This window comes from Engystomops pustulosus, chromosome 4, assembly GCF_040894005.1.
Source record: "Engystomops pustulosus chromosome 4, aEngPut4.maternal, whole genome shotgun sequence".
NCBI classification, from domain to species: Eukaryota; Metazoa; Chordata; class Amphibia; order Anura; family Leptodactylidae; genus Engystomops; species Engystomops pustulosus.
In genome coordinates, this window is record NC_092414.1 from 118,682,064 (window position 1) to 118,708,227 (window position 26,164).

At 41.2% G+C, this 26,164-nt stretch overlaps 1 protein-coding gene across 4 annotated transcripts in view; it reads left to right on the forward strand.

Moving 5' to 3' along the window:
* The window catches only part of RELN (reelin), a 510,672-nt gene that overhangs the window by 203,600 nt on the left and 280,908 nt on the right, over positions 1-26,164 (forward strand). For all 4 annotated transcript variants that reach the window (XM_072147208.1, XM_072147209.1, XM_072147211.1 and 1 more), the window contains exons 9-10: positions 4,305-4,401; positions 7,078-7,318. In XM_072147208.1, coding sequence (XP_072003309.1) covers positions 4,305-4,401; positions 7,078-7,318 — 338 coding nt within the window. The remainder of the gene's footprint in view (positions 1-4,304; positions 4,402-7,077; positions 7,319-26,164) is intronic.

Here is a 26,164-nt window from a genome sequence, read left to right on the forward strand (position 1 = left end):
CATTATTATTATTATTATTTACACAGTGCAAGCATAAGTGTATGGTTTCCAAAACAATCTCAGAATCTTTTTCCACTTAAAAATAGTAAATAAAATGGAAAATTATTTTCCAATAATTTATACCTTTTCTCTTCAATTTTAAATCTATATTATTATAGGCACCATCTAATTGCATAAAACTAAAGTTTAAAAGTATTATATATATATTTATATAAAAGTAAAGTATATTATAAAATATATGAATAGTGAAATAGAAATGTAATATAGTAGTTACTTGCAAAAAAATCTGGCAATGAAGTGTTTAAAAAAAAGTTAAATAAAATACATACAGTTTGAATCACTCCCCTTTCACTATGTCACTAATATAAATAAAGGAACATAAAGATGTTAGGCATCCTGGCGCCTTTAATGCTAGGTCTATCAAAATTGTGCTTGGCTCTTTTTTAACATGCCTTTAATAAAAAATTTACCTTTCCAAAATTCTGATACTTTCACAATGCTGTAAATCTGTTACCAAAGTGAACATGTTTGGCGTTGTCGTAAATGTGAAATTGAGGGGATCATGCTCTGTTATAATTAATTATTTTAAGTAATTATTTGGAATTGGAAAAATTTAGCTTAACCCCCTTCACTACTATCTCATAACTGCACATATCCCTGAAGATAACGTTTATAGACATCCAGACTACATCAAACATTTATATCTTCTAAAATGTATCTTCAATAGATTTCTGGTGGTGTATTAAAGCGGAGAAGCTTCCCTTTAATATCATATCAGGATTGTGTTTCTAGGTGCCACAGAACTGGAGACAAGTTAAAGTTTCAGTAAAAAGATTTTTATATACAACTCTCCATTCCCGACTATAACTTTAACAGTAGATATCTCTGGTTCTGTGTACATATTTTTAACATACTTTGGTGAAGGTATCAAATTATACTGCTTTAAAAAAAAAGTGGTTTTGCTATTCAGCTAAGGTCTCACATGTCAAGAAAAGTAAAAACTGCTGTATGTAAATTTGTTCCAAAGATATCATTGTTTGAAAACGAGCATAACAGAACTATAAAATGAACTTGTACATTTAGGTACCAAACACCCTTGTTCATGAAAGCATTAAGTAGGGGAAAAAATTTAACTTTCCATATGTCACTCAAAAAGGGCACATTCAGGCATCAGGAAACCTTAGTCTTGAAAAGGGTTACTATTAAATAATCTTTTATGGGACTCAAGTGGTTGTGTCAATGTGACGTGTCATGTTTATCTTACACTGGTGACTTTCTTTTTTTTTATATGTTTTAGTCACAAAATGTTTTGCTTGAAATAACTAATGGTGGTTTTTCTGTAATGTAGAATTTCTAATTAAAATAGCTGCAATGTCCATTTCTTTCTCTCATTATGGGACTATTCATTCTACTGTACAGAGTCATGTTTAGTTTCATCTTTCATGCTGTTTGAATTTATTTGATGAACTAGAGGTGAGGTTGATTGGTTCTGAATGGGAGTCATTTCAGTAAAATAAATTAATATGATTAAAATTTGGAGCCCTGGTGTGGGAAATTGTACAGTATGGATGCCAGATGTTCATTCACTAGAACACTGACAGTGGAAGCAGATGGGCTCAAAATAATTATTAATTGATATTACTACCACCAATAACCTTCCCTTGTTGAGGTTCAAAATATATATACCGGTATATATATATATATATATATATATATATATGTGCATTTAATAATATAATGCTTACTATTTCAAAGTATTATTGGCTGTGATACACTAAGAGGCCGTCTATTTTGCTTTGGGGGAGATGTATCCGTGCGTCGGTCTATAGAGCAGGGCAGAGTAGAACTAGACAGTCTTCTCTTGCGCCAGATTAATCCCTGTGTCTGATGCTGGATTATCAACCCTTCCCGATTTGCATCGTACTAGTACGGCACAAGCCGGGTCCTGGTGCATGAAGAGGGCTCGCGGGCCGAGCCTTCTCCATAGCCGGTAAGTCTTTGCTGCATATTGCTGCATATTGCAGAAAAGGTTTACCGGTAACACCCAGTGTTTTCCCGACAATTGCGGCCAGCATTGGTGCCAGCAGCTTAAAAAGATGGCGGCGACTCCAAATTGTTGTGGATCGTCGCTCCCCGTGACGTCATCGGGGAGCGGCGATCCGTCGCCATGGTAGCCTTGGGTCTTCCGAAGACCCGAGGCTACTTCATTTTAACTCATTCATTGCAATGTGCTACCAGCACATTGTAATGAATGCGGAAAAAAATCCCCATATACTGCCATACTAAAAATTCAAATCACCCCCCTTTCCCTAGAACTGATATAAATATGAATAAACAGTAAAAATCATAAACACATTAGTTATCGCCGCATCCGAGAATGCCCGATCTATCAAAATAAAATAATGGTTTTTCACTGCGTTTTACCCAGTAGAGGAAAATAGCGCCCAAAGTCAAAAATTGCACTTTTGTGCCATTTTGAAAAATATAAAAAATAAATAAAAAGTGATTAAAAGATCGCACAGTCCTAAAAATTATAGCAATGAAAACGACATCAAAAGTCACAAAAAATGACACCACCCACACCTCCGTACACCAAAGTATGAAAAAGTTATTGGTACCAGAAGATGGCAAAATTTAAAAAAAACATTTTTTACAGGAGGTTTTAATTTTTGTAAATGTATGAAAACATTATAAAACCTATACAAATTTGTTATCCCCATGATCGTACCGACCCAAAGAATAAAGTAGACCTGTCATTTGGGGTGTACAGTGAAAGCTTTAAAATTCAAGCCCACAAGAAAACGTCGCAAATGCGTTATTTTACCATTTTCACTGCATTTGGAATTTTTTTCCTGCTTCCCAGTACATGGCATGGAATATTAAATACGTCACTTTGAAGTTCAATTTGTTACGCACAAAGTAAGCCATAACACAGCTCTTTATGTGGAAATATAAAAAAGTTATATATTTTTGAAGGTGGGGAGTGAAAAATGGAAGTGAAAAAACTAAAAAGGGTCAGGTTGTGAAGGGGTTAATCTGGTGCAGTATAAGACTGAACAGTTGTACTTTTGCACCACCTATTAGTTGGTCTAGTTTGCTGCACCTCTATATTGAATTTTCTGACTCACAGGCTTCTTCCTTCTAGGCTACACCTCTTTTAGCTGAGGACATGCCCGTTTTTCAGTCGAGTCAGAAAACTGCCTAAAATGGTTTAAACCCCTCAATATATGTGGCGCACAGCTTTTCAGGTCCAAATTACTGAGCTTTCTGACGTAAAGAAATTAAACCATCTCCCCCTTTGGCCTGTAAAATTGCATCAAGGTGGTGCTGATGTGGTAACAGAGGGAGACGTACTATTAATGGCAATAATAAGGGTTTAAAATGAACAGTATTAACATCAATGCATTATCACAGCAGTGTTATTTGTGGGAACAACCCATTAACCCATTAATTGTTATAATAAAAATTTATATTGCTAAAATCTTAAGCAAAAGAAGAATAAGTTGTAAGATTTGTTTGTAATCACTTCAATAAAAAAAGGTCAGAATCAACTTTGAGGCATACATGAAGTTATAGTTTTGCTTTAACCATGTATTCTATAGCATTTCTTTCAATGGAAAGCAAGTCATATAAAAGTATAGAAACATTATTTGCGTGTTTATAATAGTGCTTTTCTGTTCTTGAGAAATTTAGAAGGCATTTTAAACTCTTGACATGATTATGCAAACATCTAAACATCTGCCATGCATTGATGAAATCTAGGATTAATCTTTATTATACTTTATCAAGGCTCCATTTTAGTGAAAAGATATGTAAATGTCCCTTAGTACATGACATTGTATTAACATTATCATCAGAAATCAGTTTATGCAAATACATTTCTTAATAGACCACTGCATACTATAATTTGTGTAGCCCAATATTTTACATTGTATCTCTACTTTTAACTGTTAAATGATGGATACTTATAGGTAGTTTGAAGAAGCATATTGATTTTGCTGTCAGTAATATTTAGGTCACATGTTGGTAAAATATACATCATCACAAAATTAATATCAGACACATTGCTCCCCAGGGAAATCTAAAATATGTTACACAGCTCAGCTGTGATGGATCACTTTTATATCAGTTGTGGCATATTAAGCATGGATAGATCTGTTGGCTTCTTTCAACAACAGCCCTTATGATATATTCTTATGGATTAAGTAATTAAACATACAAAATGTGCATTATTTATTGCCATTTCAGAAGTAATGAAGACCCTTTCTCACAGTATAACATTTTAATATGGTTTTGTCTTGCAGGGTCAGGATCATGCCGATTCAGCTACTCCGATCCTAGTATTGTTGTTTCCTATGCCAAGGGCAATGCTACCAACTGGATGTCACTAGAGAGAATCAGGTGTGTTACCTTTCAGTTTTATTAATTTTACATGGCGAGAACCTCTAGCATCCAAATCTGCAACTCCTATCTAAATGCAGTATGAAAAATGTTTAAAGGGAAGCATTAATTGACATACTTGGCTACTTAAAAAGGTGAATAATCACTCATATATTAATTGCTTGTGTATATTAACACACTTTGGTGGCAGAGAATTTTTTATTTGGCATGCTTTGTGCAGCATTGCCTAACCTGTAGGAGCTATATAAATAAAGAATTATTATTATTGTTTAGAAACCAGGCTAATATGGCCCACTTTTTGGCGGCAGCAATTTTGCCTTTGAAAGTGATACTGAATTATTTTATTGGTATTTCTCAGTGTTTTCACTGTGTTGATTTTTTAAAAAAATTCAGAAATGAATAGTGCAGGCAATTATGGTACACTGGCTTCTCCGTTTCATGTTTTGTGCTTCTTTCATTTCATGCAGTGATCAGTGTTAACAGCCTTCTTACTCCCTTACAAACCAGACAAACACATGAATCTTAAAGGGAACCTGTCACCAGGAGACCCATTTTTAGCACTCCCCCAGTCCCCACAGAGCATAGTACATACACATGCCAAAGTGTTTTTGTATAAAAAATTGGTTTTACAGAAAAAAAGATATGTTATATTGTATATTGTACCTTTCATTAGCATCTGCTGTGTGACTAGGCAGTTGCCAATTGGGAGGGGCTGGAAAGGAGCAGTTCCCCCCCACCCTTGGGAAACATGTGACCTTTTCACATATATGAATAACTCCCCACACTTGGGATTGGCGGTAGAGGAGCAGGGGGCGTTACTAAGCCCAGTGATGGGTGTTTTCATATATTTGAAAAGGTCACATGGAGGAGCTGTTCCCCAAGGGTGGGGGGGAACTGCTCCTTTCCAGCCACTCCCAAAAGGCAACTGCCTAGTCACACAGCACATGCTAATGAAAGGTACAATATAACATATATTTTTTTCTGTAAAACCAATTTTTAATGCAACAACACTTTGGCAGTGTATGTACTATGCTCTGTGGGGGGGGGGGGGGTGCTGAAAATGGGTCTCCTGGTGACAGGTTCCCTTTAAGATATATTTAAGTATATAAGACTATTCAAGCACAATCTGTTTTAGGAGTTATGCCCTTAGAAACTTAATCAGAAGTCTTATCTGAGTATGGAGGGAAATCTGATTTAAACAAACATTAAATATGGGACACAGGAACATTTTTCTTTTATAAAGTATATAAAAGTTTAGTAATGCTTTAAATGCCCCCTTATGAATTATTATACTTCTGACATGTATTTTATACCTGCAATAACATTATGTGTTCTGTAGACACAGTACTTGCAATATTTAGGTGCTTCAAATCTGGTAGTGCACATGAACCCCAATTCTGATTCGATCTAAAAGATGAGATATATCACAAAACATGTTTCTAGATACTATAGAACTGAAAGCAGTGACATCTGAAGTGATTCTTCCCCTCATGACTCATCTTAGGCAAAATATGACTCTTCCCTACTTGTTTTCACTTGACTTTGCAGGAGATATTTTACTAGTAAATGAATGAGATTTCATTTAAAATAGAGAATTTTAAAAAGGATATTTTGTACCCAACGTGAGGTCCTTGTAGTTTAGTGGAATAAAATCTAGCAACCGAGTCCCTTTAAGAGAAAATATTACAATATCTGTAGTTACATTAATGCAGGATTACCACTTACCTGAGACACTGCCACTGCCCCCACAGTAGCAAATAGTCAGACTACCCCCACTGCATTCAGAATTCTCCCACAGTGGTCAGCAGTCAGTGTGCCCCATCAGCAGCTAGAATGCCATGCAACAGCCAGAGTGCCCCAAAGCAGCCACTGAACCCCCTTGATATATATCCTACTGTAGAAAATGCACATTTATTCACCTTGACCTGCTCCCCCAAAGCAGCTGCAGAAAAAGTCTTCTTTTTTACTCCTGTGTGCAGCTGCTGTAGGTGCTGGCTTTAAAGCCGGCAGACGTGATGTGGTGACATCATTACATCTGCTGGCTTCAGAGCACTAACGTTCATCTGCCTAAAATAAGTGAAAAGAAGAATACTGCTGTAACTTTGGGGTTCACGAAATAAGGTCATGGTCCAGCCAGGTTTCCGACATCATACATCTTTATTTGGTAAAATCACTGATAGCAATCCATAGAAGTGTAAAACGTCAAAGTGTTTCAAACATGATTGTCATGATTAAGGGCGGGTGTCCCGCTTAAAACGCGTTGACGTTTTATACTTCTATGGATTGCTATTGGTGATTTTACCACATAAAGATGTATGATGTCGGGAACCTGGCTGGACCGTGACCTTATTTTCTGAATTCCACATACCTCAGCAGAAAGGTGGCCCGTGCCTCATCCGACATATACGGCGGAATATAGAAAGGTGAGCTGATGTTCTACTATATATGTAATTTGGGTAACAGGAAAAGGTGAGCATCTGAGTTATCCTAGTCCCTATGCTGCTCTCCTGACTAACACAGCAAAGTGGCAGGCAGACAGGCCAAATAACACAAGGCCTTGTGTTTGACACCTGTGTTTTAAAGCACTTAGTAATGTTAGCAAATTAATGTTATTAGCATACATTAACGAACATGTATACATTTATATATTTTATTAATCTTTTTTTGTTTTACCAGTGCTCCTTCGAATTTTAGTACAATTATCCATATTACCTACCTTCCTAATGAAGCCAAAGGTGACAATGTGTGGTTCCGATGGGCACAGGAGTCCACACAGGCTGGAGATATATATGAGGCATGCTGGGCACTGGACAACATACTTATGATCAATGCTGCACACAAGCCAGTCATATTAGAAGATAACCTTGATCCAATGGACACTGGAAATTGGCTATTCTTTCCAGGAGCTACTGTCAAGGTTTGTTGCAATTATTTATTTACAATACCTACCGCATACTGAGAAAACACTTAAAGCTGTTGGCCGGGATTAAACTTTTTTGCCTCTTTGCACTTTACTATGGACCAGCTGCACATGCCTAATATACTTCATTTTACTCCATTCCTCTGCTTTACAACTTGAATTTTGTCTGTAGTGACCATGCATTTAAATGATCTGCCTCACTCTGCAGTATTCCAGACGCTAAACCCAATTTTCTTCTCCCTCTTTAGATTCCACATACTGTTTTCTCCTCCCTCTCTGTTCTTCACACCTTTTCCTCCAGTTTTTAACATTCTCTTCCTGTTTCACACTCTCACCTTCCCTGATGTCCCCTCCCCCTTTCTTCTTTCCTGCTTCTTCCTCCATGCCATCTTTGATTGGGCAGTGTAAGGAGAGCATTGAGATTGTGCAGTGTGAAGAGAGGGCGATGAAATAAAGGCGAACAAGGGGGTTAGCATGGGAAGGGGAGCAATGTGAGATCAGCAGGAAATGTAGTATAACATGGATGAAGAGAAGTATGTAAAGGAGAGAGTTGTGCTTCTCCAGAAAGGAGAAGCACATGGGAAAGTAACACTGTGTACAGGAGGCAGAACGAGGGGGAGTAGACATACAGCAGTCCATTCTGTGTAGATTGTTGATGTGACATGTCAACATTAGAGATTAATGGACCCAATGTTACTGTTGAGGTTCGTGGTTCGCATTCTGCCGCATGACCGCATTTCTGGCAATGTGTATGGGGGTGTAGGGGGTCTGAAAAATAGTAAAAATAAAAGTTATTAAGAAAAACGAAATTAAAAAAACCTAAAAATTCAAATCACCCCTTCTCTAGAATTCATATAAATAAACAGTAAAAATCATAAACACATTAGGTATCGCCACGTCCGAAAATGGCCGTTCTATCAAAATATAACAACAGTTTTTCACTGCATTTAACGCCCAACGGAATATAGCGCCAAGGTCGAAAAAGGCACTTTTTTGTCATTTTGAAAAATATATCTCTATCTAGAGACTTTGTATAATAGAGATTTCTGTGATATGTTGTGATGTTTTGTCAACATTGTTCGCACAACATAGAATATCTCAATATCAGGGGATTCTCTTTGGTTATTTTATGAATTTTGTATGTGTTAATAACTTTAATGTGTGTTTAAGAAGTCTGAGACCCATTCTTTATGATGCCCACATCTCGTATATTTTTTGCTCTTTGTCACGAACCCCACTCACCGGAGTTCCAACATGTGGTGCCCTTATGCCAGGAAACCACGCAAATTAGCCCTTAAGCTCTGCCCACTAATACAAAATGGTGTCCTTGCACTAATTCCTACTCCCCTAGCACACAGCATACCCCTTAGCTGTGTACCCCTTAGCACTTACGTACCTATGGGATGCTACTGCACAGAGCCACTCTGCACCCCGCTACAGTCACCCATTCACGCTTTGTCACAGCTGCCACCACTCGTAATTACGGCTCGCGAGGCGCCCAAGGCCCCCAGGCCCGCACACATGCACCCAGATATACACTTTTCTAGGCACCGTACAGATTCAAACAGACACAAGGTAACAAGGCTCACCGGTAATTCACCTCTCCAGAGTTATGGGAACATATAGAGCAGAAGGAAAATCTTAAAGGTCTATGTAATATGCAAAATAGTCATGATGCTTAATAGTTACAAAAATGATGAAATAACAGACATACATAAAAGCAAACAGTAAAATAAAAAGGGATAAAATAAAGAAAAGACTTGGATTGGATTGGATTGGCATAGAGATCTGCGGTGGAAAAAAACTTTGAAAATCCTGGAAGTTCTACAAGCTTAATGCATTCTCCATAGACAACCGGAATTCAATGGTGGCATGTTGCTTTTAACTAAACACCTAATCCGCCTCCTTGGTCATGTGAGAGGGTTATGGCCACACCTGAATCAAGGTGGAAAGTTGGGACATGTTCCAAATTATGTATCTTTTCCCACAAGTCCCCTGATAAGAAGACATGCCCACCACATTTCCCAGCATAAATTAAGAAATATAACAATAACAGACACCATTGTGAAATGGTGGCCCAATTGTCTAATAGCCATTTTCTAGGCTCCCCTCCTCTGAAATCCTTAGTGCTCGACACCCCCAGGACTACAAGGAGATGCTGATCCAGATTTGTTAACAAGAAATTGAAATATTTGCTTTATCACTAGGTTTTCTTTGAAGTAGAATTTTGTCATTTTAAGTAGCCCTTTTAGCCTATTCCCGACATGGGAAGTAATATTACGGTACATGCCAGTTGCGGGTGCATAAAGAGGCCTCACAGGCTGAGCCCTATCCATAGCCAGTAAGTCTTTGCTGCAGATTCCAGCAAAGGCTTACTGTTAACACCCGCGATCGGTGCTAGCACCGATCGCAGGTGTTAACTGGGCAATCGCAACTGGCAAAGCTGCCGGTGGCTTCTAAAACATCACCATCTTGGACAAGATCAATCAGACAACCTAGGGTTAAAGTACCCGAGGGAGTCTGAAAATAGTAAAAATAAAAAAAAAAGTTAAAAAAAAAAGAATTATACAGGCGGTCCCCTACTTAAGAACACTCGACTTACATACAACCCCTAGTTACAAACGGACCTCTGAATATTGGTAATTTATTGTACTTTAGTCCTAGGCTACAATGATCAGCTGTAACAGTTATCACAGGTGTCTGTAATGAAGCTTTAGTGTTAATATTGATTCTTATGACAACACAACATTTTTAAAATCCAATTGTCGCAGAGACCAAAAAAGTTCTGGCTGGGATTACAATGATAAAATATACAGTTCCGACTTACATACAAATTCAACTTAAGAATACGGTATCCCGTGGAGTGAGTGATGGGCGGACCGGCGCTCGTTCGGTGAATGATACCGGACAATCTGGTTCCAATTGAAGAGCTTTATTCTTGCGACGCGTTTCAGCCCCGTACTGGGGCTTTCATCATTTCAGTAAGGGGCTGAAACGCGTCGCAAGAATAAAGTTCTTCAATTGGAACCAGATTGTCCGGTATCATTCACCGAACGAGCGCCTGTCCGCCCATCACTCACTCCACGGGATACCGTATTCTATATTCACTCAACAAAGTGGCTCCCTGGGTACACTCGACACGAGTCTAAAGGCTGGACGGGCTGCCATTATCACCTGAAACCAGGCGAGAGTCAGTATTTTACCATTGCATGTTTATATTGTCATCGTAAGATATCACTAGGGTAGCGCCCTTCTTTTGTGCTTGTCCCCCCGGTGTTTTAACACGCAAGAACTTTGCGGTTAACACCAAATCCCAGGTCTACTATCATCATTGTATCTCAAATTCAACTTAAGAACAAACCTACAGACCCTATCTTGTATGTAACCCGGGGACTGCCTGTAATAAAAAAAATTCAAATCACCCCCCGTTTCTTTAGAACTGATATAAATATAAATAAACAGTAAAAAAAAAAAAAGTGATGTAAAGGTCATACAGTGCTAACAATGGTAGCATTGAAAACATCATCAACATCATCCCAACAACTTTGCAGATAATGGTGTTCCGGACCAATCTCTGCACAGACCAAAACATCTAGTCCTCCTGCAAAAAAAACACATTGACAGAGAATTCAAAAAAAGGAAAAATACAATCAAAAGAATATTTTTGTTCAAAAGTAGTAAAACTCAAGAAAAACAATAAAAATGTTGTATTGCTGTAATTGTATAAGCCTAGAGAATACATTTCTCTTTTTATTTAAGCCACAACATGAACGCAGATAGATCGTCAAAATCAAGCATGATAAACCAGGAACACATACTCATAGATCCAGACACTGTGGCTGTGGCAATCTTCTTATATTTGTTATCTATGGCCTCCTTCCTTCTAAAATCAACTTAGGGGTGTTACTAGAACCGCTCCCTCTTGTAGGTTCACAAGCTGTTGCAGTGGAGCACAACCCCTGGATCTATGAGTAAGTGCTTTATCATGCTAGAATTTGATGGTAGATTTCCTTTAATGAAAGTGCAGCCACATGACTGTAAGGACCGCCAAAAGGAATTCCCGGCTGTTATAAAATCCCAGGTTGATGGTCCACGGAAGGCTTGTGATGGTCAATGCGGCTAGCCCATGGACACACATGAAGACATCTGATTCCAACTCAAAGTTCTTTATTCCAAGACCTTTGTCACTAATGCTCAACTCACTCCACTTAGTCTCCACCAATGCTCCAAACACTTTATAACTCTCAATCTACTCTCCCAATTTTCCATACCAGATCTAGATAGGATCCTCTATTTGTAACTTTAGTATTTGTCTTCTGGAAGGTTATGGGTCTGCAGCCAATCAGAATGTATGCCTGCTACATATTAAGCAGTAAATATGTATAATAAAATATTATAATAGTAGACAGTACTAACAATGGCCTGTTGGTGTCGGTTGCACTCCAGTGGTCGAGTGGCTGGGTTTGAAAACATTGTCCATTTCTTATCCTATTTAGGCTGAAATCTTAAGGGTAATGTTTGCTGTCTTTATCCTCTAGTTGGAAACAGCAGCAGCAGGCTAAGCATGTGTAGTCTGTCCTCACTCCTGTCTCTTTCCCAGCTATGTTTCTCCACGCCTCTGTGCCATGAGGCCTGGCATGCATACTTGGCTGCTCCTTGTCTGGTGGCTCCCCTTACTTGCATCATCACCATATCTGTACTGCTTGCTCTTTTCTTCCTTTTTCATATGCATCTATATGATAGTTATCCGATAGATTTATATGTATGTATAATATGTGATTTGTTTGAGTATGGGCAGTTTCCGAGCATGGTCGCTCAGTGAATGACGGACTGTACAGTATTCCAATTTCAAAGAGACTACACTATGAGTTCTGTTCTCTGCACTGTGGGCAGTGGGATTTATGAAACAACTACACATATCTGTTTTAGCCCTATACATGTGTGTGTAATATTAGCTGTGAGTAATATGGGTAAGGTAAGTGTGTCATTTTTGGTCAACTGTCTGACCAAGTACAGCTCTGCACCAGACATTTGACCTGCAGGGGGTTGTTTTCTCCTTTAACAGGGGCTCTTATAGATGCTCCTGTTACAGTGGAAAACCTATGAGGAAAAAAAACAAAAATGTTGTGTGTCCCCAAGTTCTCCTTGGACCTCATGGGGGACATAAAGTAAAAAAAAACACACACATACGTAAATATTTAAAAATGAAAATTAAACTTTCCCAATCAAATTAAAAAAACATCTCTACACTACAAAAAACATTGCCATAGTCACCCCATTTGCAGAGACTATACATATTATACACTCACCGGCCACTTTTTAAGGTACACCTGTCCAACTGCTCGTTAACACTTAATTTCTAATCAGCCAATCACATGGCGGCAACTCAGTGCATTTAGGCATGTAGACATGGTCAAGACAATCTCCTGCAGTTCAAACCGAGCATCAGTATGGGGAAGAAAGGTGATTTGAGTGCCTTTGAACGTGGCATGGTTGTTGGTGCCAGAAGAGCTGGTCTGAGTATTTCAGAAACTGCTGATCTACCATCTCTAGGGTTTACAGAGAATGGTCCGAAAAAGAAAAAACATCCAGTGAGCGGCAGTTCTGTGGGTGGAAATGCCTTGTTGATGCCAGAGGTCAGAGGAGAATGGACAGACTGGTTCGAGCTGATAGAAAGGCAACAGTGACTCAAATCGCCACCCGTTACAACCAAGGTAGGCAGAAGAGCATCTCTGAACGCACAGTACGTAGAACTTTGAGGCAGATGGGCTACAGCAGCAGAAGACCACACCGGGTGCCACTCCTTTCAGCTAAGAACAATTTGCACAAGCTCATCGAAATTGGACAGTAGAAGATTGGAAAAACGTTGCCTGGTCTGATGAGTCTCGATTTCTGCTGCGACATTCGGATGGTAGGGTCAGAATTTGGCGTCAACAACATGAAAGCATGGATCCATCCTGCTTTGTATCAACGGTTCAGGCTTGTGGTGGTGGTGTCATGGTGTGGGGAATATTTTCTTGGCACTCTTTGGGCCCCTTGGTACCAATTGAGCATCGTTGCAACGCCACAGCCTACCTGAGTATTGTTGCTGACCATGTCCATCCCTTTATGACCACAATGTACCCAACATCTGATGGCTACTTTCAGCAGGATAATGCGCCATGTCATAAAGCTGGAATCATCTCAGACTGGTTTCTTGAACATGACAATGAGTTCACTGTACTCAAATGGCCTCCACAGTCACCAGATCTCAATCCATTAGAGCATCTTTGGGATGTGGTGGAACGGGAGATTCGCATCATGGATGTGCAGCCGACAAATCTGCGGCAACTGTGTGATGCCATCATGTCAATATGGACCAAAATCTCTGAGGAATGCTTCCAGCACCTTGTTGAATCTATGCCATGAAGAATTGAGGCAGTTCTGAAGGCAAAAGGGGGTCCAACCCGTTACTAGCATGGTGTACCTAATAAAGTGGCCGGTGAGTGTATATCAAAACGACACTAGGGAATTCATTTATAATGGTGAATCTCACCAAGAGATTATCTGTAATTTGTGAGAAAGAGATGCAGTGTGTGGATATTTATTCATAAGCAGAGTCTAAAAGGGTTTTTCCCACTTTTGTCAAGCAGTGGTATTCAGTTTCCTAGATCATTAGTAAGTAGGAGAATACCATATCTTAATAGATAATTTTTCTCATGCTTGGTTGGCTGGTTAGTCTATTCACAGAAGTGAATGTGTCTAAATGATTCTGGATAATGTCTCAATTAATATAGAGCCTTTATAAAACCTGAATAAAAGGATAAAATTGTTTACAATTACAAATAATAACATGCAAGCCATACACATACAAAGTAGCCTATAACTCTCTTAACCCCTTAAGGACGCAGCCATTAAATAGCATTTTTGTATTCTGACATGCATCTCTTTATATGGTTATAACTTTTGAACTCTGTTACTTATCAAAGTGATTCTGAGATTGTTTTTTTCTCCACATGTTGTACTTTATTTTAGTGGTAAAATATTTTAGTTTGAAAAATTTGCCATTTTCGAAATTCGAAATCATTGGGGCACATTTACTTACCCGGCCCATTCGTGATCCAGCGGCGCGTTCTCTGCACAGGATTCGGGTCCGGCTGGGATTTAAGATGGTAGCTCCTCCGCCGTCCACCAGGTGGCGCTGCAGCGCGGAAAATAATCTTAACGCCCCGGAATGCACCATCCCATAGAAGGTGAAGGTGAGCGCTCCCCAAGCGACACATTTTCTGTTTTTAAATGCGGCGGTTTTTCCGAATACGTCGGGTTTTCGTTCGGCCACGCCCCCCCGATTTCTGTCGCGCGCATGCCGGCCCCGATGCGCCACAATCCGATCGCGTGCGCCAAAAACCCGGGGCAATTCATGTACAAGCGGCGCAAATCGGAAATATTCGGGTAACACGTCGGGAAAACGCGAATCGGGCCCTTAGTAAATGACCCCCATTGTGTTTTCAGGCAGATAGATTTACCTCCTAAATAAATTCCTGAATAACATTTCCCATATGTCTACTTTTTCATAATTTTTGAAATGTCTGGATAATTTATATTGATGTCACACGGCTTACAAATAGATTATCGATTCTCCGTATTTTCAGAATTTACTATTTTGGGGATAAAATACTGTTTTGAATGCAATTTTACATATTTAGAATTAAAACCACCCTATATATGAACCCATTTTCAAATCTGCACCCCACAAAATATCAGAAACAGCTTTTATGAAGATTTTTAACCCCTTGAGATCTTCATAGTAATTGAATCAAAATGGAGGTGAAATTTAGAATATCCAATTTTGTCGGTTATACATTCATTTAGACCTAAAATTTGCACATGTCCAAAAGATAAAAAGAGAAAACCCACCATACAATTTGTTATGCAATTCCCAAGTGCAGAGACCCCACACATGTGGCTGTGACTTGTTTTATGGGCGCACGGCGAGGCGCAGAAGGGAAGGAGGGACATGCAGCTGCTAGGATTTTAGTTTCCTCATTGGACTATTTTGCAGGCTATAAAATTTTTGCTTTTTCGTTAATAGGGCCTTGTGACGGCATTTTTTTTGCGAGACAAGATGCTTTTTGGGGTTGGTATCCCCTATTGTTGAAAATTTAGGAACTTTTTTTGAGGTCAGGAGTAGAAAAGCACCAATTCTGTACTGGATTATTAAAGTTTTTTTTATTTCGTGTTCAACGTATAGTGTAAAAATCATGTTATCTTTATTCTATGGGTTGATACAGTCAAAGGGATACCAGACTTGAATATTTTTTCTAATGTTTTACTAAATTTGCCAAATAAAACCCTAATGTGGGGAAAAATCTATCATCGCCGTCTTCCAAGTGGCATAACATTTTTACTTTTTTATCTACAGAGCTGGTTGATGGCTTGTTTTTTGCAGAACATGTTGTACTTTGCAAAAGTTTCATTCTGGAGTACCATATTTTTCAGACTATAAGGCGCACAAAAAAATCCTTTGATTTTCTCAGAAATTCAAGGTGCGCCTTATAGTCCAGTGTGCCTTATATATGAACGGTACTTACAGACAACAGCTGCCTTGAACTTTGCTGGTCATTTATCCTTATAATCAGGTGCGCCTTATAATCCGGTGCGCCTTATATATGAAATTAGACATTTTAGCAGGAATTTATTGATGGTGAGCCTTATAATCCGGTGCGCCTTATAGTGTGAAAAATATGGGTACATATGTTTTGTTGATCACTTTTTTTTGGCAGGTTTTTGAAGTTTATTTTTTACGGTATTCATCGTACAGGTTCAATAATTATTTAATTTTATTCTATGGATTGTTACGGACGCGGTGATACTATATATGTAGGGTTTGTGTTATTATTTAGACTTTTTTTAGTGTTATATTTCTCTTTAGATGTTATAGGGATTATGGACATCCTTATTGATTTATTACTTTATTTTTTATTAAAAAACTTATTTTTTTATATTTTTTTACTCTTTCCACCATGGGACATGAACAAGCAATCATCTAATTGCTAGTTCATAATAATACTCTTCAATACTGATGTATTGCAGGGCATTAGCAGTGTCAGCCTATGCACGGTGTGGAGTGCTAAGGGGTTAAATATATTTTTTTATGTTTGTAAAAAATAAGTTGGAATCTAAAATTTAGCAATTTCCTCATCACACCTCACCACATCTTTTACACTGCATGATTATTCCACTATATTGTAGCTATTAACATGTTGTCCAAAGATAAAAGGTATTCATCATAATTGACAGTGTTTTTTTCTTCATTCATTAAAATTATTTATACGTCTACAATCCCCTATGTAGCCTGACAGTAAGTAAGAGAATAGTCTTTCATTATAGGTTGGTTCCCAGTGTACTTGTCACAATCACCTAGATTATTGTAGTAAGAGAGTTTGAAGATGAGCCAATTAAATGTTATGCTGACAAGTTGGAAGGTTGACATAATAAAGCAACCTTGGTTTCATGTCTTCTGTTTGTCATTTTTTCTGAAGAGTAGTAATTATTAATGTTGGTAGGTTGAAAGTATTTTGTTTGATTTAGAGTTTAATTTTTTCGAACTCTAGATCCCGAAATTACCTATAGTATGGAAAATACAAGAAATATAAATATTGTGTAGGTTTAGCACATTTACAACAGTACTTCTAAAAATAAAGGTCACTACAAACCCTTATATAGAAAACATGTGTTTCAGTTACGGTTGAAACAGCACGTCAGGTAACTTAAAGGGGTTGTCCACTTTCAGCAAATAATTTATATTGTTTGTTTAAGGAAAAGCTATACAATGGATATGCAGGTGCACGAGCCACTAGTATCACACGGCTATGATTACTGTAATAATAACGGCTCCTCTAAGTCAATCACAAGATTTCTGTATGTCTATGCTGTGAAGTTATCCCGGAGAAGCGTGGAGGGGAGATGTCAGCGCCGCGTGGATCCCCAATAACTACTAAGTAGTAGTAAATATAAAATCTTCGGTTTTATTTTAAAATTAATCAAGTAAAATGGCAACGCGTTTCGGTCCTGAACAAGGACCTTCGTCAGGCATATTTCTCGTGCGGTATATGCTTCCTTTATATAGAAAAGGAAATGCATAAGCCCGGGAAGGGCTAGACCAATGGGAAGCAGTAACGGTACATAATAAACAAGATGTCTATGGACAGATTTCTATCCAATGGAAGTAAACATAGAAGCTTTCTATAGCAGGACAGCAAGCAGAGACCAAGAAAAGCAAGAGGAATCGATACCGAAAGTATTTTGGAAAATTTTATAACTCCGTAGATAAACCATATCAATTATTTGCTGAAAGAGGACAACCCCTTTAATTAAACACCTCTTAGAAGAAAACTCACCCCTTTACATACCCCAGGATAACACACAATTAGAGATGAGCGAGCACTAAAATGCTCGGGTACTCGTTATTCGAGACAAACTTTTCCCGATGCTCGAGTGCTCGTCTCGAATAACGAGCCCCATTGAAGTCAATGGGAGACTCGAGCATTTTTCAAGGGGACCAAGGCTCTGCACAGGGAAGCTTGGCCAAACACCTGGGAACCTCAGAAAAGGATGGAAACACCACGGAAATGGACAGGAAACAGCAGGGGCAGCATGCATGGATGCCTCTGAGGCTGCTTAATCGCACCATTATGCCAAAATTATGGGCAACAGCATGGCCATGACAGAGTGACAGAATGCACTCTGCTAGATAGCATCTAAAACATCCAATAATTGACCCTGACACTATAGGGGACGGCATGCAGAGGCAGCGGCAGCAGCGGCAGGCTAGAGAGTGGCATGGCGACATACCCTAAATGGACTCAGGCTTCAAACCAATGGGTGGCAGAGAGGAACCAAAGGAGGTGAGCAAGAAGCGCTCAAATAATATCGGTACATGATAAAAGTTTGCCAGTATATTTTGTGGATTACACAGCAGGGTGGCGACAAAGTTAACATGGAAGCCATGAAAACAACCCAAAATTCTGCCTGACACAGCTCGTTTGATAAGGGGACCATGTATGGAGGCAGTGAACTAGTAGTAGATTAAAGGTGCTGCAGTTAAAACTATGTTAGTTGGATCTTGGCATGGAGCTGGCGCTCCGCTTCCAGACGAGCTTTCGCCAATCCAAGCCCCTGTCTCTAGGCTACTCCCCAAACAGCACTTCTAAGAACCTTTTGTATAAGATCAAGTGTAGTAGCGTTCTTATAAGTTTAGGATATGGCGGGTGAGGGGAATGTAAACAGATGCGCAAGAAGCGCTGAAATAATATTGGTAAATGATAAAAGTTTGCCAGTATATTTTGTGGATTACACAGCAGGGTGGCGACAAAGTTAACAAGTTTGTTGTGGAAGCCATGAAAACAACCCAAAATTCTGCCTGACACAGCTCGTTTGATAAGGGGACCATGTATGGAGGCAGTGAACTAGTAGTAGATTAAAGGTGCTGCAGTTAAAACTATGTTAGTTGGATCTTGGCATGGAGCTGGCGCTCCGCTTCCAGGCGAGCTTTCGCCAATCCAAGCCCCTGTCTCTAGGCTACTCCCCAAACAGCACTTCTAAGAACCTTTTGTATAAGATCAAGTGTAGTAGCGTTCTTATAAGTTTGGGATATGGCGGGTGAGGGGAATGTAAACAGATGCGCAAGAAGCGCTGAAATAATATCGGTAAATGATAAAAGTTTGCCAGTATATTTTGTGGATTACACAGCAGGGTGGCGACAAAGTTAACAAGTTTGATGTGGAATGGCCTGTAATAGCTCTTGGGCGGTGTGCCTTTTATCGCCTAGGCTCAGCAGTTTGAGCACCGCCTGCTGTCGCTTAGCGACGGCACTGCTGCTGTGCTTAGAGCTACTGACTGATGGCACCATGGCCACGGATGGTAATTCGGAGGAGGAGGAGGTGGAGGAGGGTTGGGAGGAGGAGGAGGTATAGTAGGCCTTTGAGACCTGGACCGAGGTAGGCCCCGCAATCCTCTGCGTCGGCAGTATATGACCAGCCCCAGGGTCAGACTCGGTCCCAGCCTGCACCAAGTTAAGTGTAGTAGCGTTCTTATAAGTTTGGGATATGGCGGGTGAGGGGAATGTAAACAGATGCGCAAGATGCGCTGAAATAATATCCGTAAATGGTAAAAGTTTGCCAGTATATTTTGTGGATAACATAGCAGGGTGGCGACAAAGTTAACAACTTTGATGTGGAATCCATGAAAACAACCCAAATTTCTGCCTGACACACCTCGTTTGATAAGGGGACGATGTATGGAGGCAGCTATATGGACGACTTTTGGAGGTAGCAATGGAGACAACGTGTGGAGGCTGCTATGGAGACAATTTACTTTGGATAGTGCCTGTATGTGGCAGTCCAAAAAAGTTTTCAAACCAGAGGAGCAGGTAGGTGGCCCTCCAGAAAAATGAAATAGATTGAGTGCCTGTATGTGGCAGTCCAAAAAAGTTTTCAAACCAGAGGAGCAGGTAGGTGGCCCTCCAGAAAAATGAAATAGATTGAGTGCCTGTATGTGGCAGTCCAAAAAAGTTTTCAAACCAGAGGAGCAGGTAGGTGGCCCTCCAGAAAAATGAAATAGATTGAGTGCCTGTATGTGGCAGTCCAAAAAAGTTTTCAAACCAGAGGAGCAGGTAGGTGGCCCTCCAGAAAAATTGAATAGATTGAGTGCCTGTATGTGGCACTCCCAAAAATTGTTTAAAACAGAGGACCGGGTAGGTGGCCCTCCAGAAAAATTAAATGCATAAAGTACTATAGCTAGAGCCAGTGGGCCCTGTCAAAAAATAGCCAGTTTCCTCTGCTTTAGTGTACAAAGAGGAGGAGAAGGAGGAAAATGAGGCGGAGGAGGAGTGGATAAATTATTTAGGTTGGAGATTTAGGTTGGTGGAGATTGGAAATTATGAGAAATCCAGGCTTTATTCATCTTAATAAGCGTCAGCCTGTCAGCGCTGTCAGTCGACAGGCGTGTACGCTTATCGGTGATGATGCCACCAGCTGCACTGAAAACCCTCTCGGACAACACGCTAGCGGCAGGGCAGGCAAGAACCTCCAAGGCGTACAGCGCCAGTTCGTGCCACATGTCCAGCTTTGAAACCCAGTAGTTGTAGGGAGCTGTGTGATCATTTAGGACGATGGTATGGTCAGCTATGTACTCCCTCACCATCTTTCTGTAAAGATCAGCCCTACTCTGCCGAGACTGGGGACAGGTGACAGTGTCTTGCTGGGGTGACATAAAGCTGGCAAAAGCCTTGTAAAGCGTACCCTTGCCAGTGCTGGACAAGCTGCCTGCTCGCCTACTCTCCCTCGCTACTTGTCCCGCAGAACTACGCACTCTGCCGCTAGCGCTGTCAGAAGGGAAATAGTGTTTCAGCTTGTGCACCAGGGCCTGCTGGTATTCATGCATTCTCACACTCCTTTCCTCTCCAGGGATGAGAGTGGAAAGATTTTACTTGTACCGTGGGTCCAGGAGAGTGAATACCCAGTAATCAGTGCTGGAATAAATTCTTTGAACGCGAGGGTCACGGGATAGGCAGCCTAGCATGAAATCTGCCATATGCGCCAGAGTACCAACGCGTAAGAATTCACTCCCCTCACTGGCCTGACTGTCCATTTCCTCCTCCTCCAACTCCTCCAACTCCTCTTCTTCTGCCCATACACGCTGAACAGTGAAGGACTCAACAATGGTCCCCTCTTGTGTCTCGCCAACATTCTCCTCCTCTTCCTCCTCATCCTCCTCCACCTCCACCTCCTCCGATATGCGCTGAGAAACAGACCTAAGGGTGCTTTGGCTATCAACAAGGGAATCTTCTTCCCCCGTCTCTTGTGACGAGCGCAAAGCTTCCGACTTCATGCTGATCAGAGAGTTTTTCAACAGGCCAAGCAGCGGGATGGTGAGGCTGATGATGGCGGCATCGCCACTGACCACCTGTGTTGACTCCTCAAAGTTACTCAGCACCTGACAGATATCAGACATCCACGTCCACTCCTCATTGTAGACTTGAGGAAGCTGACTGATCTGACTACCAGTTCTGGTGGAAGTTGACATCTGGCAGTCTACAATCGCTCTGCGCTGCTGGTAAACTCTGGATAACATGGTTAATGTTGAATTCCACCTCGTGGGCACGTCGCACAACAGTTGGTGAGCGGGCAGTTGGAGGCGGCGCTGCGCTGCCCTGAGAGTGGCAGCATCTGTGCTGGACTTCCTGAAATGCGCACAGATGCGGCGCACCTTCGTGAGCAAATCAGACAGATTGGGGTATGTCTTGAGGAAACGCTGAACTATCAGATTTAACACATGGGCCAGGCATGGCACATGTGTCAGTCTGCCGAGTTGCAGAGCCGCCACCAGGTTGCGGCCGTTGTCACACACAACCATGCCTGGCTTCAGGTTCAGCGGTGTCAGCCACAGATCAGTCTGCGCCGTGATGCCCTGTAATAGCTCTTGGGCGGTGTGCCTTTTATCGCCTAGGCTCAGCAGTTTGAGCACCGCCTGCTGTCGCTTAGCGACGGCACTGCTGCTGTGCCTAGAGCTACCGACTGATGGCGCCATGCCCACGGATGGTAGTTTGGAGGAGGAGGTGGAGGAGGGGGCATAGTAGGCCTGAAAGACCTGGACCGAGGTAGGCCCCGCAATCCTCGGCGTCGGCAGTATATGACCAGCCGCAGGGTCAGACTCGGTCCCAGCCTCCACCAAGTTAACCCAATGTGCCGTCAGCGATATATAGTGGCCCTGCCCGGCAGCACTCGTCCACGTGTCTGTGGTCAGGTGGACCTTGTCAGAAACGGCGTTGGTCAGGGCACGGATGATGTTGTCTGACACGTGCTGGTGCAGGGCTGGGACGGCACATCGGGAAAAGTAGTGGCGGCTGGGGACCGAATACCGAGGGGCGGCCGCCGCCATGAGGTTGCGAAAGGCCTCGGTCTCTACTAGCCTATAGGGCAGCATCTCCAGGCTAAGCAATCTGGAGATGTGGACATTAAGGGCTTGGGCGTGCGGGTGGGTTGCACTATATTTCCGTTTCCGCTCCAGCGTCTGGGGTATGGAGAGCTGAACGCTGGTGGATGCTGTGGAGGATCGTGGAGGCGACGATGGGGTTTTTGTGCCAGGGTCCTGGGCAGGGGGCTGACTATCAGCTGACACAGGGGAAGGAGCAGTGGTGTGCACGGCCGGAGGTGAACGGGCTTGGTGCCACTGAGTGGGGTGTTTAGCATTCATATGCCTGCGCATACTGGTGGTAGTTAAGCTAGTAGTGGTGGAACCCCTGCTGATCCTGGTTTGGCAAAGGTTGCACACCACAGTCCGTCGGTCATCCGGTGTTTCCTTAAAGAACCTCCAGACTTCTGAAAATCTAGCCCTCGCCGCGGGAGCCCTCGCCACGGGAGCTTCACTACGTGACACATTTGGCGCTGATGCACCTGCTCTGGCCCTGCCTCTCCGTCTGGCCCCACAACTGCCTCTTCCAACCTGTTCTGGTCGAGGACTCTCCTCCGTCTCAGAAGCACTGTGTTCACCCGGCCTCTCAACCCAGCTTGGGTCTGTCACCTCATCATCCTCCGATCCCTCAGTCTGCTCCCCCCTCGGACTTCCTGCCCTGACAACAACTTCACCACTGTCTGACAACCGTGTCTCCTCATCGTCGGACACCTCTTTACACACTTCTTCCACTACGTCAAGAAGGTCATCATCACCCACAGACTGCGACTGGTGGAAAACCTGGGCATCGGAAAATTGCTCAGCAGCAACCGGACAAGTGGTTTGTGACTGTGGGAAGGGTCCAGAAAAAAGTTCCTCAGAGTATGCCGGTTCAAATGCCAAATTTTCATGGGAGGGGGCAGACTGGGGGGGAGGAGGCTGAGGTGCAGGAGCTGGAGGAGTGCCGATTTCGGTGACATGGGTGGACTGCGTGGAAGACTGACTGGTGGACAAATTGCTCGAAGCATTGTCGGCAATCCACGACATCACCTGTTCGCACTGTTCTGGCCTCAACAGTGCTCTACCACGAGTCCCAGTAACTTCAGACATGAACCTAGGGAGTGTAGCTCTGCGGCGTTCCCCTGCTCCCTCATCAGCAGGTGGTGTCTCACCCCACCCAGGACCACGGCCTCTGACCCCTGCAGTAGTTGGACGCCCACGTCCCCGCCCTCGTCCTCGTCCTCTACCCCTAGCCCTCGGGTTAAACATTTTGAAAATGAAAGTTATAACTTTAATTTTTTTTTTTGTGTTTTTTAGTTTTTAAAACCAAACAATGCTATCCTATTGCTATGGCTATTTTCTAGCCAAGTATGAAAGCACACTGCTATGCCAGATGAGATGACGCTGAGTTATGAAAAAATAAACGTAAAATAAAAAGAAACTGCCAGACTGTGCCTAATTGAAATCCAACCCCTAATAAATTTTCCCACTTCGGTCTTTGCGATGGATATGTGCGTCACTAAGCGCTAAACACAGCGGTCGCAAGTCTCACTCCAAATTCCTCACAATTGGCTAGTATATGCACTGCAGCAAGGACAGCCACCAGCAGATCAACCAGAAATAAAATATATATAACGCTATTGTAGGCGTAAGTAAGCCGTTTGGATTCTCCTTTGGCTATTTTCTAGCCAAGTATGAAAGCACACTGATGAGATGACGCTGAGTTATGAAAAAATAAACGTAAAATAAAAAGAAACTGCCAGACTGTGCCTAATTGAAATCCAACCCCTAATAAATTTTCCCACTTCGGTCTTTGCGATGGATATGTGCGTCACTAAGCGCTAAACACAGCGGTCGCAAGTCTCACTCCAAATTCTTCACAATTGGCTAGTATATGCACTGCAGCAAGGACAGCCACCAGCAGATCAACCAGAATTAAAATATATATAACGCTATTGTAGGCGTAAGTAAGCCGTTTGGATTCTCCTTTGGCTATTTTCTAGCCAAGTATGAAAGCTGAGTTATGACGCTGAGTTATGAAAAAATAGACGTAAAATAAAAAGAAACTGCCAGACTGTGCCTAATTGAAATCAAACCCCTAATAAATTTTCCCACTTTGGTGTTTGAGGTGGATATGTGTGTCACTAAGAGCTAAACACAACAGTAGCAAGTCCCCCTGCAAATTCCTCACAATATGGTACTAGCTGCAAATAAAAAAAAAAAAAGTATAACGTTATTGTAGCCCTAAGAAGGGCTGTTGGGTTCTTGTTGAATCACTCCTGCCTAACACTATTCTAATAGAACACCCTAACGCTTTCCCTGACCAGCAGCAGCTCTCTCCCTAGCGGCATCCAGACACAGAATGATCCGAGCAGCGCGGGCAGCGGCTCGTCTATCCCAGGGTCACCTGATCTGGCCAGCCAACCACTGCTATCGACGTGTAAGGGTACCACGTCATGCTGGGTGGAGTGCAGAGTCTCCTGGCTTGTGATTGGCTCTGTTTCTGGCCGCCAAAAAGCAAAACGGCGGGAGCTGCCATTTTCTCGAGCGGGCAAAGTATTCGTCCGAGCAACGAGCAGTTTCGAGTACGCTAATGCACGAACGAGCATCAAGCTCGGACAAGTATGTTCGCTCATCTCTACACACAATCCATATATATCAACATGCACATTTCCATCCACCAACAAACTCTAAAATAATTTGGAATCAAACCACAGTATGAAAAAGACAGTATATTAAATATAAAAATACTTTGTAACATCTTATAATCTTATAAACTGGCTGGTCTGCACTAATTTGTAGTTTTTGAACTTTCCAAAGATTGGCATTTGGACTTCAGATGACTTCAGAGATCATTGGTTTATGTTTTTCCATCCTCACTGAGCTCTGAGGTCACATGCATGGGTGCATGGATGTATCAGAATTGTGTCCTATCTCTTTAATGGTGGTGGTTTTTCTACTCTGAGGTGGAGGCAACTTGAATGAGATTCCATTATGTGCTTTTCCAACTGTAATTACTTTTCAGTGTATTGAAATGTATTTAACAACATCCTATATATATATATATATATATATATATATATATATATATATATATATATATATATATGTATATATATATATATATACATATATATATATATATATATATATATATATACATATATATATATATATATATATATATATATATATATATATAATACTGTTTATTGAGCAAAGTTAAACATACAGTCTTAAACTGCATCAGATTTCACAGAGTCTGAGGCTGAAAGATTAATTTTGGAATAGTGTCTAGCCTGACTGTCTGTTTGTTGGCTTAGTTTACATTAACAAAATATGCCATATTTTTATAACATACATACATATATTAATACACTCATATGCACACATTTATGCCATAATGTATATATTTACAGTATACACTTGTACATGAAATATATACATATCTTATGAACACAAATATAGATATATACTATATTATGAGCTAAATATGGCTGCATAATATAGAACACACAAGACAAAAACGCTGCTGCAAGGCTTGACAGTGGCTTCTGACATGGAATTCAACACATAAAAATCCCACCATGTTAAATGCGTTCCTTCTCCACTCATAACCACTGCTGTTTTGTGTTTTTCATATGACTGATTTTGCTCCAGGATCGGTACTTACATAAAATAGTCAATAGATATAACAGGAATATACTCACTCACTATGTACTGCTGGTATATGAGCAATATTATAAAGCCATCTACCATACAGAGTGCTAAGCCATTATTAGGAAAATTTGCTCACCAAAATTTTTGTTTCCTGTAGTCCGAAGGCAGCACTGAATGGATTAAGTCTTCTATTGGACAGAAGATAACAATTAGCAATAGTGATTGGCAGGTTGACTCCATAGAAAATACCCC